A 16,273-nucleotide genomic window follows, 5' to 3' on the forward strand; every position below is an offset into this window, starting at 1 on the left:
CTGGCCTGTGCTGGACACAACAAACCTCATCCACAGAGCACGGGTTTCCCATCCTGAGCAGACAATGCTGTGTCCTGCACTTCTGAGACACTTGTGGGAAAAGCTGCAGGTATCTCTGTCTCTTCAAGGACTTGCTTTTTCCAGCCCCTGCTGCCTCAAGACTACAGGATGATACAGAGGATTAACCAAAAAGGATCCACAAGACATTTTATTCAACTCATCATTTTTGAGTCCTCACTCCAGACAAGTTTCCTTCTCTAGTGCTGCAGGTCATCCAGTAACAGCAGAGGGCATGTGGGGGTGGATTTTGCAGGCACACCTATTTAACCACCAGTCTGAAAACTGGGCACCTGAACACACAGTCCTTGGGGGGAAAAACCACCAAAATGTAGCCTCAGCCTGCAGAACATCCAAAAACCCAACTGGCAGAGTGAAAAGCTGCATGTTGTGTTCCCTGCAGCTCAAAGATGACTGGAGACAGCAGCACCTCAGATTAAACAACCTTTTGCCATTGAAATAGTGACTTAGCCTTTCAATCATCTTGCAGTTGTTTTATCCAAGAATAAAAAAAATTGAGTTAAATCCCAAAAAGTCGGGTTTGTCCCCTGCAAAGTTTCCCATAGAGTTTCATGTATCAAATAACTTGAAAAAAAATGCTTTAGAAATCACTTTAAACAAGTACTTGTGTGGCCTTGTTAACTGAAGTTAACAGGAAACAGTTTCCAGTTTTAAATTTTTGGCTCCGCTGGATTTAGATGTGTCCAGCACAGTGAGTTCCCTGCTCGGGAAGGGTGCTGGGAGTGCCTCGGGTGAGACTGCCATTCCATAAAGTGCTTGTGTTCCAAACCCTAGAGCTGTCAGAGTCCTCTCTGTGCTGGGAAGGAGAGTCTCTGGGGCTGGAGCCAGGCCAGTCCCTCCCAGGGGTGCTGGGACAGGCCAGGCCCTGGTTATCCCCCCAGGCGCTGCCCCTCTCCCCAGGCAAAGCCCCCCGGCCGCTCCTCCGGCAAGGGGTTGTAGTTGGGGTCCTCCTCTGGCGTGTCAAAGATTGCTTTCCTGCAAAACACAAAGCATGGTTATCCTTCAGACACAGCTTTCACAGTGTCCTCCCTCAAGAACAGCTTGCCCAGGCAGTGGGATTCATGCCCTCCACTTTGGAGCCAGCAGGAAGGAGACCCCAAATCAAGACTGAGGAGGTTCATCTCCTCCTATTTATGTATAAATATTCTATGCCAGACATCTTCAAGACACTGTGAAAAACAAGATCAAGACAGCTCACATGCTGCACAGTGTCCTCCCTCAAGAACAGCTTGAACAGTGGGATTCATGCTCTCCACTTTGGAGCCACCAGGAAGGAGAGCCCAAATCAAGATTGATGAGGTTCATCATCTCCTATTTATGTATAAATATTCTATGTATATTTATGTATAAATATTCTATGCCAGACATCTTCAAGACACTGTGAAAAACAAGATCAAGACAGCTCACATGCTGCAGTGTCCTCCCTCAAGAACAGCTTGCCCAGGCAGTGGGATTCATGCTCTCCACTTTGGAGCCACCAGGAAGGAGACCCCAAATCAAGACTGATGAGGTTCATCCTCTGATATTTATGTAGAAATATTCTATGCCAGACATCTTCAGGGCAGTCTTATGACTGTGTGGAAAACAACCATCAGAGGTGTTCTGGGAGAGCACCACAGGGGATTAGAGCATCCACACAAGAGGGAACTGAGTGGGAGCACCACTACCCAATAGTAAGAACACTGAAGGACTTTTTTCCCCAAAATTGTCATGTGAGGATGACTTAGAGAAGGAAAAAAAACATTACATATCATATATGTAATACCTCAGCCACTGTTGACACTCAGCAGGGGACACAGCTTTGGTGCTGTCAGCAAAGCCAGACAAGAGTTACCAGAGAAACCAAAGGTAAAATCCTTTAGCTCTTCTCCCAGTTAAGTTGTTTCCCACTTAAATTCCAGCTCCTTGTTTGAACACGAGTTCAATAAAAAGCAAGAAGAGACACTCCCCCAACTCTGTCCCTGCTCAAATAATGTGACTGAATTGCAAACAGTTTTCCAAACAAGCACTTTTTCCACATCTTTTCCAAAGCAGACAGCAATACTCACAGGACAGACGGTGTTCTCAGGAGCCTCCCACCACCAGGCTGATTGGGAAAGACATCCTCTAAGAAAAAATATATATGCCCAACAGCAATGCCTGGTATAGAAACAAAAGCCAAAAGGTGATTTTTCAGTAGTTCTCCTTTACAACTCTCAAATGCTTTACACTAGAGTTTTCAGAAAAACAACACACATTGGTTCCTTCACAGAAAATTTGATGATACAGAAATACAAAATTTAAGGAAGAAAGCTAACAGCAAGTAAAAAGCTTAACGTATACTACAGGACATTAGTATCAGGAAAACATCTTGTCATTATTAAAAGTACTGATGTTTTGGCTCTATTGGAGTTGATAAAATAGTAATATAAACTATTTTAGTTTAGTAGACTGATGCTATGGTCAGATGATGCATCAGGGCTGATTCCAAGCAATAAAAAGCCAAAACATCCAAAGCTCTTTCTATCCTTATCACAGCACAAAACCTGCTACAATGGCTAGAAATCAGAACAGCCTAAAAACATAAATATAAAATAATAAATCTATCAGAAGAACTAACACCAAGCGTTAGTTAGCCCGTGGATTTGTCCTCATTTTCTTATCATGTAAAACAGGAGGAGGAACAGGTCCTCATGAGATTGCTGCCATTGCTCACCCAGGAGATCCACGATGATGGAGTTCCCCAAGAGCAGAGAAAAGCCCATCAGTACCCAGGGCAGAAATGGGGCCTGGAAGATGAGGAGCCCGAAGAAGTTCATGCGGACGTAGGGGTTCCTGCGGCTCCACACGTACACCAGCATGATGGTGAAGGCCTGCCCCAGGAACACCAGGTTCACAAACAGCCCAAAAAGCTGCCACGCCTCGTTAAGGAAACTCTTGTGAGGTCAGGAATTTCACAGCTTAATTTGTAACCCTGTGTTTTCCACACAGCTGGGAACTCCACTTGCCCAGGTGTAAGTATGGCAAACCACTGTCCATCAACCCAACAGCTGCAGCATGAATAATCTCAGTAAAGCAGAATTTAATTCTTCACAGACAACCTGAGCATGATCTCACCCCTGAACAGTCTGATAACCTCATTTCCACAATCAAGCAGAAAAAATAACTGAAAAACCAGCAACAATCCCAAAGCATTCAAAACCACCCCAACAAATATCAGTACTCCTTGTGCAACAAACTACATTAAGGTAACAGTAACAACATGGTTTCAGCTCTCCTTCACGCTTCTGCATGTTTACCAAAGGAGGTGGGAATTAAAACAGAAAGGATACAGTCATTAAAAGTCCTCCAAAAAGGAACATAAATACAAAATCTGCCGTGCGACCCCGGAAAGAGCCTTCCTCGAGCATGCGGCAGTAGCGGTATCTGAGGCCAAGGTCAGGAAAACTCCGTGGCAACAGTTCAGAGACACATCCAAGCACAAAACTATGCAATTCTACAGCAGCTCAAAAGTGTTTTGTCAATTTACTGCATCACTCGGCCCTTCCTGGACACTTCAGCACAGAGGGTGGCCCAGGAGACAAAAAAGTTACCTGGAATTTTCTCCTGCAGCACCAACCCGAAGGATCAGGCTGGTACAAATTCTTAACACCAAAAAATTAACTGTCAAAACTCTTTAAAAGGAGACCCCAGCCCCTGAAGGCCATTCATGACAGCAGTGGAGTTGGCACTGCTGAATTCCCAGGAACTCAGCCTCTCCTGCCCTCTGGGGCTCTGCTTGCCAAGGGAACCAACACAACTCGGCGAAGGATACAAAAAGATCATGTTAAATAAAAAATTAAAGCCAACTGGTCCAAAGAACAAGTAGTTTGTGATTAACCTCCATATCTGGAAATAAGACAAATACAAGGACTTTAAACATGACAGCTTATTTTTATTGTCTAAGTAGATAAGTAACAACAAAACCAGAATCTCCTTTACAGAAAATGAAACTAACACCTATTTTAAGGCATAGTGGTCTGCACTCTGCCTACAGTAGCTTTTAAAAAGTGTATTTCTAACACAAAAAGTACACTGTTTTGAGAAGACAAACACTTAAAAAACTCTGCAGCACATTTTAAAATCTCCAGTGCTTCAGAACACACTTACTTGAAAGTGCTTAAATATTAACTCAGGGTTGAAATACAGCTGGAAGGGCGTGATAAGTTCTAATTGCTGAAAAAGAAGAAAACATTTTGAAAGGATCAATACAAGAAACAAACAAAAAGAAAAAAAAAATTAGGAAGGAGAAAAAATACACACCCACAAGAGCAACCTATTCCTGTGTGCCAAAAAGAGCCCAGAAAGTCACATCAGCGCTGTGAGTTTTCTGGCAAGCGGGAGCCTCAGTACAACCTCTGGCGCTGTTGTTAATTCGTGCTTTGCTCCTCCCCGGGCCTGCTCCGGGAATCCCCTCACCCAGGGCTCCGGTGGGAGCCTCAGGGCTCCCCTTCCCGGCCGCCCCGCTCCCAGCTCCCGCCACGGCCTCCCCCCGTCCCGGGCCGCCACTGACCACGGCGGCGGTGGTGAGGACGCAGGCGGTGGTGTAGGCCCGGGTCACGGGCGGCACCTGCAGGTACTCCTGCCGGAACGTCTGGTACGCCATCTTGGCGGCCCCGGCCCGCCCGCCTCCGCCACCGCCCGCCGCCCCGCGCTCCCATTGGCTGAACCGCAGCGCCCGCCCTCCTCTCTGCGCCCTCATTGGTCGGCTGCCCAGCTCGCACTCCCGCTCCGCACTCCCATTGGTCGTACTGCAGTGCCCGCCCACCACCCCTCGCTGTCATTGGCCGAGAGGCCGAGCTTGGCACGCCCACTGACGGACGGAGCGCTCGTTGATTGGGCAGAAGAGTGCCCTGGTGGGCGCTGATTGGCTGCGGGCGGGGTGCCCTGAGGCGGCGCTCCGGCGAGGCGGGAAAGCGGCGGCGGCACCGGCGGGTCTCGGAACCGGCCCCGGGCAGCGGCCCCGGCCCCGGCCCCGCGCTCGGCCAGCGGCGGCAGGAGCGGCAGCAGCGGCCCCGCCGCCTGCCTCGGGTAACGCCGGGGAGCCCCCGAGAGCCCCCTCCCCTCGCGGCCCGGCCGCCCCGGCCCCCGCCGCCATGTCGGTGGACCCCATGGCCTACGAGGCGCAGTTCTTCGGCTTCACGCCGCAGACGTGCATGCTGCGCGTGTACATCGCCTTCCAGGACTACCTGTTCGAAGTGATGCTGGTGGTGGAGGGCGTGATGCTGAAGAAGCTGGACGGCATTCCCGGCTGCAAAATCAGCCCTTCCCGGATCCGGAAATGCACCGAGAAGTTCCTGCTCTTCATGAAGGAGCACTTCGATAAACTGTTCACGACAATGGAAGAAGTGCTGCTGCAGCTGGTGCTGAACATCCCCAAGAACGTGGTGCTGCCCGAGGACAGGGTGCAGGAGCAGCATCGCTACAGCCAGGAGGAGTTCCAGGCGCTGCAGGACGAGGTGCAGCAGCTGCAGCAGCAGTGCAGGGCGGAGGCTGCGATGGAGCAGGCGCTGCGAGCTGAGCTGGAGGAGCAGAAGGTTGTCCAGGCCGAGCTGGAGAAGATTTTGCAGTGCTTTGATGGGCTGGAGAACATCTGCAGGGAGCACGGGGCCGGCAACTTCAAGGAAAGCTTTGCCCTCCTGACGCAGAGCTGTAAGAAATTGCAGGATGTGCTGAAAGATGTTGAGGAGAAGAGCAAGAAAATTGAGCTGTATGATCAGTTAATGTAATGGAAATTCTGAGAAGGCAGCAGATGCCATACAGAGAGCTTGCTTAAAATGACAGGGGCTTATCTTCCCCTTGCTGCACTCCTCCTGCCAGGATTTGGTCTAAAAGCTGTTGAACTGTGCCAGTTTGCACCTCCCTAAGGCAGGAAGGGGAGAAAGCCTGTAAAATGTAACTCCAGTTGTTAACTTCTAAGTTTTTGGTTGCACAACCAGCCTTTGAAAACACTGAATGTTCCCTTTGAACCCAATGTAGCACTTGCCTGTTTTAAGAGTTAGGAAAACAAAGCCTCCTTAAGACCTGTAGATGTGTAGGTGGTTTCCAGCCTGGGGTCAGCGAGGCCACGGGGACTCTGCAGGTTGCCAAGGCCATGGCTCCGGTGCCTTTCTCTGTGTTTGGGAAGGCAGCAAGGAGGAATTGCAGGGAGAAGTATGACTCTGGTGCTGTCTACAAGGTTCTGATGAGATCTGTTGGCATCAAATCAAATTTCAGCCCAGTTTCTGGAATCTCAGGGTTCCTCACCACTCCACCTGTGCCTGTGTTTCAGCCCAGAGCAGAAGCCTCTGGAGGAAATGAGTAATTCCACCACTTTGTCCTACTTCACCTTATGTTGCTTTATATATATATATTTGTTTGGGGTTTTCTTGTTGACCAGTGTCCCTTTTCTACTAAACAAAGTTTCTCTTATTAACATTTAATTGGATTTTCCTGTGAAAATGTTATGAATATTGATAAGCTCTTGTGTCGTAATTAAACTTATTCTCTCTGTACTTAATTCAAAATCCCTGACAATCTGTGCATCTTTCCACAGCAGTTTTTTAATCTCCTGTTTAGTCCTATCATTAAATATCAATATTAATTTCGACTTTACTAGCAGAGAGGTTTAAAATTCATTAACCCTGTGAATAATTTAGAGGTTATTGCAATAAAAAAGTGTATTGAAAACATAAAACACAGTTCGGAATTCTTTCTTCCCTGGATTGAGAAGAGTAAGATGTGAAAAGTGTCACTTGGCAGCAGAGGGCAGCAGCAGCCCGGGCCACGGATCTGCTCCACAGGAGCTTGGTCTGTTTTTGCAGCTCGGTGTGACTTTCCTGGGCATCAAGAATTACCTTGTTTCCTCAGGGGAATCAGTTGCTTTATCCTCAGAAAATAGGAGACACTTTTCCTGGGTGTTCCGTGCCTGGAGTGGCCACACACGGATTGGCAGAAAGCTGGACCCTACTGAGCTTGTACACCCCAACACTCTGTTTTCCTTCAAAAAGGAATTATTCGCATTCTCACAGGTTTCTCCTCTCCCAGCCAGAGAGAGACAATTTCACTGCCAGGCCAGGGTTCCTGCCAGCTGCAGTGCTGGGTGAGGGCAATGCTGGGCACGATGTTGTACTGGGCTGTGCCTGGCCCACTCCCTGACCCCTGGCATTTCCATGTCCTGCTGTGTCACCAAGCAGGGAAATGTGTCCACAGCTAAATCTGGGATTGAGCATCCCACCCTCCTGGTGTGGATTTAACCCCCGCTGGCCTCGGGCCCTCCTGTGATCATCCCTTCCTTCCTGCTCTCAGAAATGCTATCCTCCCACACACACTCCCAGCACTGCAGTCACCATAATCAAATATTTTACAATAAATTACATCCTGATGCTCCAGAGAGCGGTGCAGGAGCAGTGCCCTTGGGCAGGGAGCTGTGGCAGCTCATGGAATCACAGAATTCTTTGGGCTGGAAAAGTCCAGCAGTTCCCCAGCACTCGCCTGTCCTTGAGTTCCACATCCACAGCAACTGGATCCAGTGGCACTGGTGAGACATTCCCAACTCCAAATCATTCAATGAGATTGTGGGGTCTCTGGACATTCAGAGCCTCGTGAGCAGCTTGACATACCCTGACCCCATCCCCAGTGGCCTCTCCATGTGTCCTTGTCCCACTCTCCCCAGGCTCCCATCGCTCCCAGAGGCAGATCCAGTGTCCATGGCCATGGTCCCACTGGTGACAAGGCAGGCACAGACAGGGTAGCACCAGGCTAATGCAGGAGCAGGACCTGGGACTGGCTTGGAAAGGAGGGGAGAACTTCCAAACAGGTGATTTTAATGCTCATTTTCTCCCAATACTTGCATGGAGCTGGAATATTCAGAGCCCCAGGCTGGGAGTGAGCTACTTCACAATACCCAATGTAAAAACTGCAACCAGCTGCTGGTAAAACATTTCCAAGAGCCTTTTTCAGGAGAAAGAGCCTTATGTCAAGCACTTGGTGCAATGAACACCCCAGCAGCAGAGCTGAGGTCTGAGGGGAGCAAAGCCACTGGTTTTCCTGGCAGGATAATGCCCTCCTGCTCTGGGACATGCAGGAGCCCTGAGGATCCACGAGGCTGAGGATGCCCTGGCAGCTGGATGCTCCATCAGAGAATGGCTCCAAGCCCCTCTACAGTTCCTGGGACTATCAGACTTCCAGCAAAACTCACCCCGGGAATAAAAGCATGTTCTGGCTGTGAGGAGGAGGAGGAGTGCAGCCAGATTTGCAGGCCCTGTGCATGGAGAGGGGTCAGGGAAAGTGGGGAAGACACTGGCTCTGTGTCCCAGGGATGCTGGTTTGCCCTGCAATCCCCCAGGCGTTCATTTCACTGTATAAGGAGAAAACAGAAAATTTACACTAAGAAATTTTTGGCAGCATTCACAGGCAGTTGGAGCAGTGTAGCCCTCCTTGACTTAGACACTGAATAATGGTGTAATTAGCAGCCGTTAATGAACCCACACCTGGCAAAATACCGGGAGAGGAGGGGGGGGTTACCATATGCCTCCTCATTAAAAGCATTAATTACAGGCAGGAAATGCTGGTGGCAGCCACAAGCTTTAATCACTTCACCTCAAGCTGGTGGTGGGTCAGCTCCTGCCTTTGCTGTCCCATGGTGGCTCAGGGCTCCCATCCCTGTCCACATCCCACAGCAAGGCTGAAGGGACCAACAGGGCAGGGAAAAAGATACTTATTCACTCTAATAATGAAAAAAAACCCCTGTTGTGGCAAAAAAAATTCTTCCACAGGGATTTTTGCTGGCACAAACTAAGCAAGAGCAACTCCCATCCTTAAAACAACCCTGTGGAATCTCCAAATAAAAAATAACAGAGATGGACAGAGTGAGAGCCAGGCACTGTGAGTTATTCCAGCTGGTGCATGCAGCAGCTCCTCCCTAATGTGTTTGGCCATCACACACCATAAAATGGGATGGGAGTGAACATTCCAAGTGCTCACTGGGATTTCTGGAGAGCTGCCCTGGTGCTGCCTTCCCTGCACCCCAGCCCTGGCAATAAAATAAATGGGGCACAGAAAATTGGCATCCAGCTCCCATTAGTGGTAAACATTGATTAACTCAAGCAAAGAAACTCCACCAGGGCTTGGCTGCTGGTGGCTCCTGGCCGTGTTTGTGGGACATCCCTGGAAACTGCTAGAAAAAAAGCATGGTAAATGACTTTTTCCTACTCAAGGAGAAGAAAATGGAAAACCTGGAAATGTTTGGCAACAAAGGAATCGCTTTCACATATGAGAGGGTTTTTTTTTTCCCCCTAATTAAACCATAAGAGAGAGGGAATGTGATTAAAAATAAAAAACTGTGTCACTCACACAGTTCTGCATGGCTTTGGCTGCTTCCCTGGCTGTTCATCCTGCTCTGCATCCATCTCACCCTGCTGCAGTTGGGTTTGGGTAGGAAGGGACCTTAAATCTGTTCCCTGCCATGAGCAGAGCACCTTTTACTAGGCTAGGTTGTGACAAAATTATTGTAGGAACTTAATTTCAGCTTGAAGAAGAATAAAAAAAATAAAATTAAACAAACCAAAATAGAAAACAAACAAACTAGAAAAATGACATTGAAGCAAGATGGAGCCTTTGGAGGTCAATCCTCTGGATGGATCCTGCCAGGTGGTGATGCCCCAAAACTGAACACTTTGAACCCAAATGTCACAGCTATGACCCCTCTGCTTGGGGTCTGTCTCTGTAGCTCTGATTAATTTTGTCCCCTGCCCACAGCCCCTCCCTGGGCAGCCATGGCTTCCAGTGCTGGCCTGCTGAGGATTCCATTACCCCTGATTTCCCCATGGAAAGGAAATTCTCCTGCTGCTTTCTCTGCTTATCCCTCCTAGGCTCTTATTACTCCCACTTACACAATTCAGAATATTATTCCCTCCTGTCACCTTAATTTCTAATAATTAGTATTTGGTGTAACAGTGCAGCAGACAGCATCTCTTAATGAATATTATAATAGTCACTAAATTATAATTTACTGCTCTAGAAATCCATTTTGATACATAGCCCACTTAAAAGAAAATTAAGGCAAGCAGATTTCAAGCCATTTACCTGGCTGGATCCAACCCCTAATTGAGTCCCCAGCAAGATCCTAAATGACCATAAGCTCCAGGGGTATTTAGTGGTGTGGGACATGTCACTGACCATGTCAGGGCTGGATGTGCCATGGTGGCAGCAAGGTGACCTCACCAGGACTATGCGTTCTCAGGGAATCAGCAATTCTGCTTTTTGTATTTTATTTACTCCCTGACTGGGGTATGAATCCATCTGGAGTAGGCAACAGCATTAATCCAGGAAGAGAGCTTGTGCAGTAAGGAACCCTCAATGTCCCCACCTCCAACCTCAGCCTCTGCCAGTCCCTCCTATGGAGCCGTTTCCCTTCCTCTTGTGGTGGTGGGAATTAATTTTTCCATCAATTAACAGGTAGGTTTGGCATTGACATCTATTGGGGCCTGTTGTGTGTTTGAGCAGAACACAGAGTCCCAGAGTGGTTTGGGTTGGGAGGGATTTTAAGCTCATCTTGTTTCACCCTGCCATGGGCAGGGACAGCTTCCACAATCCCAGGATACTCCAAGCCCCATCCACCCTGGCCTTGGACAGGGATGGGACAGCCACAGCTGCTCTGGGACACCAGTGCCAGGGCCTCCCCACCCTCAGAGGGAAGAAATCAGATCCCAAGCATTGTGTAATACAGAAGCAATGAAGGAAAATTTCTTTGGGGTCTTTATTGAGAAATATGAGAAAAGTCTGGTAAAGAATCATGGGCGTCAAAGTGATCTTCACTGCACATGATAGGCATGTGTGGATGAAATAATTCCATTGCATGTTCTGGCCAGAATGAAGGGATGCCTGCTTCTCTGACACTGAAAGATGTTGTTGGAGATTTTCTGTTTTTCCTGCAGTTTTGGTGACACACAAGCTCCAAAGCCATGTTCATGGGTTGCACCCAAAGGCTGCACTCTTGGGAACAGAGCCAGAGATCTCCATCTTGATTTACTGCTTCAGAAACATAAATAAAAAAGGAAAAATAATTAAAAAGGAAAAATATAAAGTCTCTCTTCTTCCCGCTTCTGAAGGGGGTGTGTGGGGAGGTCTCCATTCTCCTCTTCCCTAGGGGCACCTGGGTGACCTCCATCCTCAACTGCCCTATGGGGGACCAGGGACCCTTTATAAATTCTCCCCTTTCAGGTGGTTTGGGGATCTCTATCCCCTCCATTTGTCCTTAATTTTGGCCACAGCATTCTGGGAGCTATGGATAGGGCATTGGCAGCTCAGGAACACTTGCACCTGGGAGCATCTTGGAGAGGGCTGGGCTCCCCTTTTTACTTCCAGGCGTTTCCTGGCCATCTGCATCCTCAGGAATGAGCAGCAGACAGCTGTGGCTCTGAGGGAGCAGTCAGTCCTGTCCAAAGGGCTTCCTGCATCTCTAGTCCAGCACCTCTCACAAAGGCACTGGGAGTGGTGGAGACTCTCGCCATGAGTAACCCAACTGTGGAGATCTTCCTCTTGTCCTGCTCCTCCCCTGCCTGCTCAAGAGCTGGACATAGGAGCACATGGCCTTGCTGCTGAAGGATCCAATCCAGCACCATACCAAGGCCCTTCTCCTATGGCACAGACTGTTCCTCAGAGCCATGGACTGGAATATGGAAGCACCAGAATAATTACTCCTGGTACTTATGCTTCTAGAATTCCTGTACTACCATGGGCTGGGGTCACTTTGCTTTCAGACTATTCCTGGCCATCTCCATCCGCAGGGACAAGAAACTCTTCCAGGGATAGTGCCTGGACAGACCAGGCAGTCCTGTCCAAAGGGATTCCTAAGTCTGCATTTTGGCAGACAAGTCCAACTACATGGAGGAGAGGCATCAAAACCTTGACAAGGGCTGCTCTGATTACCCCTTCTCCCAAGAGGTCTCTTTAGCTGAAGTTGCTACCAAGGAGCAGACGTGACAGCCCGCAGTGGGTTGGTGGCAGGTTTATTGTTGCGGCCCTCAGTCCTGCGTGGGACTCGGTCCCTGGGTGCTGCAGGGGCTCCAGCCGGGCATCAAAGGTCCCCGCCGCAGAGCCAAGGGTGGCGCAAGATCTCCTGCAGCGCCGGCCGGTCCGCGGGGTGCTTGGCCAAACACCAGCGGATCAGATGGCGGCACTCTGGGGAGAGAAGGCACAAAGCGCCGGTCACGGGCAGAAGGCTCCTGCCCGGCTGCTGCCGGCGCCCGCAGAACCCGGGCCACGCTGCCAGTGCTCAGAGCGGCCCTTTGCGGCACGGCGGCACGGCGGCACACGGCCACCTCCTTCAGCCAAGGTGCCACAGCCGGCCCCTGAGGGGCCAGCTCCTGCGGCCGGCCCTTGAGGGCACATGGAGCTGCCGCCGAGCCGCGCCAGGGCCGGGCCGGGCTGCGCGCTGCCATCTGCCAAAGCCCGGCTGCTGGAGGCTGACACCCACCTGGAGAGACCTGCTGCCCGAAGAAGAGCTGGCCCTGCACGATGTCGTGGTCGTCCTGGAAGGGCAGGTAGCCGCAGACCATTTCGTAGAGCAGCACACCCAGGGACCAGATGGTGGCCGCATGGCCGTGGTAGCAGCCCAGGCAGATCCACTCGGGCGGGCTGTACGTGTGTGTTCCTAGGGGAGACAGGCGGGGCTGGCCGGGCGCAGGCTGCTGCCTTCCAGAGCCTGGTGCCAGCCTCCTGCCAGAGGCAGGGGCTGCCCCGGCGGACACAACTTCCCCCAAGGGCACCCTGCAGCCCCAGAGAGTTGGCCGGAGCCAGGAAACCGCTGGGCAAGGCACAGAAGGCCGGAAGAGCAGCCGGAGCCCTCGCAGGCCTGCCAAGCCGAGGGGCCGGGGCCTGGCTTCTGCAGCCCCCCTGTGTCGGCAGAGCCGGCAGCCGGCTCCTGGGGCACAGCATCTGCCCCGTGGCACGGGGCGGCCGGCAGCCGGCTGAATGCTGCGCCCCACGGCCCAGGAGGGAATGGCACAGTGCAGGGCCTGGCAGCGGGAGCAGGGCCCGGGCCGTGGCTCACCGGCAAATTGCGTGTAGGCCTGCTCCTGGAGGAAGGTGCCGCAACCGAAGTCGATGAGCTTCAGGTCGCCACTCTCCGGGTCCACGAGGAGGTTCTCCGGCTTGATGTCCCGGTGCAGGACGCCGCAGGCGGTGCAGTGCCACACGGCCTCCAGCACCTGCCAGAAAAGCCAGCGCGCCGCCTCCTCGCTCAGGAACTCCTGCTGCGCCAGCAACTGCAGGAGATCCTGAGACCGCTCCGGGCGCTCCAGCACCAGCACGAAGCTGTCAGGCAGCTCGAACCAGTCCAGGAGCTGGATGATGCTGTGGCAGCCAGAGCCCACCTTCTCCATCAGCACAATCTCCATCGGAACACGGGTGCCTTCGGGCTGCGGGAACGAGACAATGCCTCCAGCGGTCCTGGTGCTGCCCCGTGCCTCCCCTTGCCCCTGCCCGGCGTGCCCCAGTGGCCCCTTGGGCAGCCTCCCTGCTGCTGGGGATCCCTCCCGCCCAGGGCACGCTTGGCAGCTGCCCCCCTGCCTGGACCCAGCCCCGGTGTCGGGCATCCCCGGGCCCGCCACGCTCCGCCTCGCAGCCTGAGCCCTGGCCCGTTCAGCCCACGGCATCCCCCTGCCCCCGGGGCCCCGGGCCTATCCCTGCCCGCTCCGGCCCGCTCCGGCCCGCTGGCCCCGCTCACTCACCCACTCAACCCACTGCAGGACGCTCTCCCGGGCCACGCGCTTGATGGCCACCTGCAAGCCATGGACACAGGGGGGCTGAGCTCAAGCCCTGCCCGGCCCCGGCCCTGACCCTGCGGCCACGCCCGGCCGTGCCGGCCACTTACCGGGCTGCCGTCCGAGAGGCGGGTCCCCGAGAAAACGGTGCCGAAGCCACCGCTGCCCAGCTGCGGGCCCAGCTGGTAGAGCTCCTGCAGCTCCTTCTTTTGCCCTGCAGCCAAGAGCCAGCCATCAGCCCTGCGCCCAGGGCCCCCAGTGCCCGCGGCTGAAGCGGGCCGGGCCGCCGCGGGCTCCTTGCTCTCACCTGCTTCCTGCTGCGCGCCGGGCAGCGGCCACCGCCTTGCAGCCGTCGGGCTGGCGAGCGGCACAGCGGGGCCAGGGCAGCGCGCACAGGCGGCTGCAGGAGCCCCGCTGCAGCGGGGCACGGCGGCACCCTCGCTGTCCCCGGCCTCCTGCGCTGGACCCTGCTCCGCTGCACGGCCGGGGCTGCAGCCCGAGCTGGGCCACAGGGGCGTCCCAGGAGCAGCTGCAAACCACACAGGGGTTTTTTCAAGCCGTGCCATCAGAGACACTGAGACCAGCCAGGGACTAGGCTGCTCTCAGAGGCCCGGGCATGGCCTGGCCTGAGAATGCCCCTCACGAGCCCCAGGGGAGCCGCAGACGGCTCCTCAGAAGATCTCACCTTCTACTAGAGACTTGCTGCTGGTCGGTGGCAGTCTGGGAGCAGCTTCCTGGACGTGGAGGTCTCCCGGTGTCTCCAGGATCATCTCCTCCACCAGGCACGGGCTGTTGCCCGCTGGCACAGCCGGCACAGCGTCCCGGGAGCTGTGGACTGGTAAGTGCCAGCTGCAGGACACTGGCTGCTCCGCCACCTGCTCCTGAGATGGCTCCCCTGCCTCGGGCTGGGCTCCCACTTGGACTCGCGGGCTTTCCCTGGCCACGTCATGGCTCAGGGTTGTGCCCGTCGTGTCCGTGGGTCCAAGGGAGCCGGGAGACCTGTGCCCGGGCTCTGCGGCTTCTGCAGGCTGACAGGTCTCACTGAGCCTCTCTGAGGGATGGCGGCTGTCAGAGATAGCCGAGGCTCCTGGCAGGATGGACGTTCTCTGACAGCCGGAGCTTCTTGCATGGATGGCGGGTGTCTCCTGGTGTGCCATCCTTGCAAGGCTTGAGGCTGTCCCAGGGACAGAGACGCTTCCTGGGAGCTGCCTCTCAATGGGATGGGGGCTCCTGGAGGAGCTGGGCGAGCCACAGCAGGGCAGGTGGCCTCGCTGCGCCAGCTCCTGCAGTTCTTTCCACAGGGCCTGCCACATCCCAGAGTAGAGCGGCACAGATGTCCCGCTGGGAGCCCAGAGCAAGCTCATCAGTTGCTGCAGCTCTCGGGCCACTGCCACGCAGGGGCCGCAGCTGCAGGAGCTGCCCAGGGGGCTGGCGGGGGCACCTGGCCGCTTGCGAGGGGTGGCCCGAGGCCTGCGGAGCCTGGGAGCCGCAGGGGCTCCCCGGTTCCTCCGTGTGCCTCTGGGCCGCAGCCCGGGGCGCTTGCGCCTCCTGGCTGTCCTTGCCTGCCGCCTCCGTGGCTGCCAGCGGCCCATGGCCCAGCAGAGAGCCACGGCGGCCAGCAGCAGCACAAGCGCAGTCACGAGCACGGCACCGACACACATGGCTCCGGCACGGCCCATGGCGACTGCACTGGCAGCCGCGGGGGCTGGCCCGGCCTAAGTAGGCATGCTGATGTCACAGTGCTGTGGCATGACAGGCGTGTGACATCACAGCCCTGCCCCGCCCCAGCGCTGCCCAGTGCCACAGGAGGGAAAAATGGGCTCCCCGTGGGCACTCGAGAGCCCTCTGGAGCAGAGTGGATGGAAGATTCTTGTCTAAGCAGCACACAGGCATGAGGAGGGCAGCGGTGATGCTGTCGCCTCCTTGCTGGCAGAGCACGGGACATGGCTTGTCCAAAGGGACACTGAAAAGTCCCTGAACAGGGCAAGCCCTGCTCAGCAGCATCTAAACCATCTGGGTGCTATCCAGTAGAGTCCCAGCCTGAATCCAAACCCAGCTGGGTGCCACTCTCTGGCAAGAAAACGGATCCTATCTCATTGCAAACCAGTCCATCAGTCAGTTCTACACCCAGCACACCCTGTCCCTGCTCATCTCGCACCTGATGGAGAGAGAATCCAGACGGATCCTCGGATGGACACAATCAAACTCCCCTTAAACCCCTCAAATAAAACCTGCATTGCCTTCGCATCACCCACGAGCCAGGTGACCTCATGGCAGGGGGATAATCAATCAGGTCGACAGGAATTGTCAAGTCAGATACAGCTGGAGAACACTGAGCCAGCACGGACCTGCTTGGGCTTTCAGCCCCTTGGGTAGATGATTTGGGGGGATCCCGCTGGGACATACTGGCATGAATCCCATCCAACAGCACA

At 53.7% G+C, this 16,273-nt stretch overlaps 2 protein-coding genes and 1 long non-coding RNA gene across 3 annotated transcripts; 1 reads left to right on the top strand and 2 right to left on the bottom strand.

The window, feature by feature from the left end:
- Positions 1–181: 181 nt before the first annotated feature.
- DERL2 (derlin 2) lies at positions 182–4,723 on the bottom strand. Its single transcript, XM_064394482.1, has 7 exons — positions 4,610–4,723; positions 4,207–4,272; positions 3,872–3,945; positions 3,390–3,483; positions 2,774–2,969; positions 2,127–2,217; positions 182–1,053 (listed from the first exon to the last, which is right to left on the bottom strand). The coding sequence occupies exons 1-7, from the start codon at positions 4,700–4,702 to the stop codon at positions 948–950; spliced, it is 720 nt and encodes a 239-aa protein (XP_064250552.1). The 5' UTR covers positions 4,703–4,723; the 3' UTR covers positions 182–947.
- Positions 4,724–5,046: 323 nt separating this feature from the next.
- MIS12 (MIS12 kinetochore complex component) lies at positions 5,047–6,772 on the top strand. The gene has a single exon (XM_064394485.1). It carries the CDS (start codon positions 5,193–5,195, stop codon positions 5,823–5,825), a length of 633 nt encoding a protein of 210 aa, XP_064250555.1. The 5' UTR covers positions 5,047–5,192; the 3' UTR covers positions 5,826–6,772.
- A 4,045-nt stretch (positions 6,773–10,817) lies between these two features.
- On the bottom strand, positions 10,818–12,092 carry LOC135283877 (uncharacterized). The gene is made up of 2 exons (XR_010349489.1): positions 12,007–12,092; positions 10,818–11,109 (listed from the first exon to the last, which is right to left on the bottom strand). It is a non-coding gene; the product is annotated as an uncharacterized LOC135283877 (long non-coding RNA).
- Positions 12,093–16,273: the final 4,181 nt, after the last annotated feature.

This window comes from Passer domesticus, chromosome 19 (assembly GCF_036417665.1).
Source record: "Passer domesticus isolate bPasDom1 chromosome 19, bPasDom1.hap1, whole genome shotgun sequence".
Lineage (NCBI taxonomy): Eukaryota > Metazoa > Chordata > Aves > Passeriformes > Passeridae > Passer > Passer domesticus.

What these genes read in the sequence shown, in the direction of transcription:
- DERL2 (XM_064394482.1), bottom strand. Translation starts at nt 4,702, where the DNA reads ATGGCGTACCAGACGTTCCGGCAGGAGTACCTGCAGGTGCCGCCCGTG. An exon ending in TCCTCACCACCGCCGCCGTG is followed by an intron (nt 4,273 to 4,609) that starts GTCAGTGGCGGC and finishes CTTCTTTTTCAG; the next exon opens with CAATTAGAACTTATCACGCC. An exon ending in CTGAGAACACCGTCTGTCCT is followed by an intron (nt 1,054 to 2,126) that starts GTGAGTATTGCT and finishes TGTGTTTTGCAG; the next exon opens with GAAAGCAATCTTTGACACGC.
- MIS12 (XM_064394485.1), top strand. Translation starts at nt 5,193, where the DNA reads ATGTCGGTGGACCCCATGGCCTACGAGGCGCAGTTCTTCGGCTTCACG.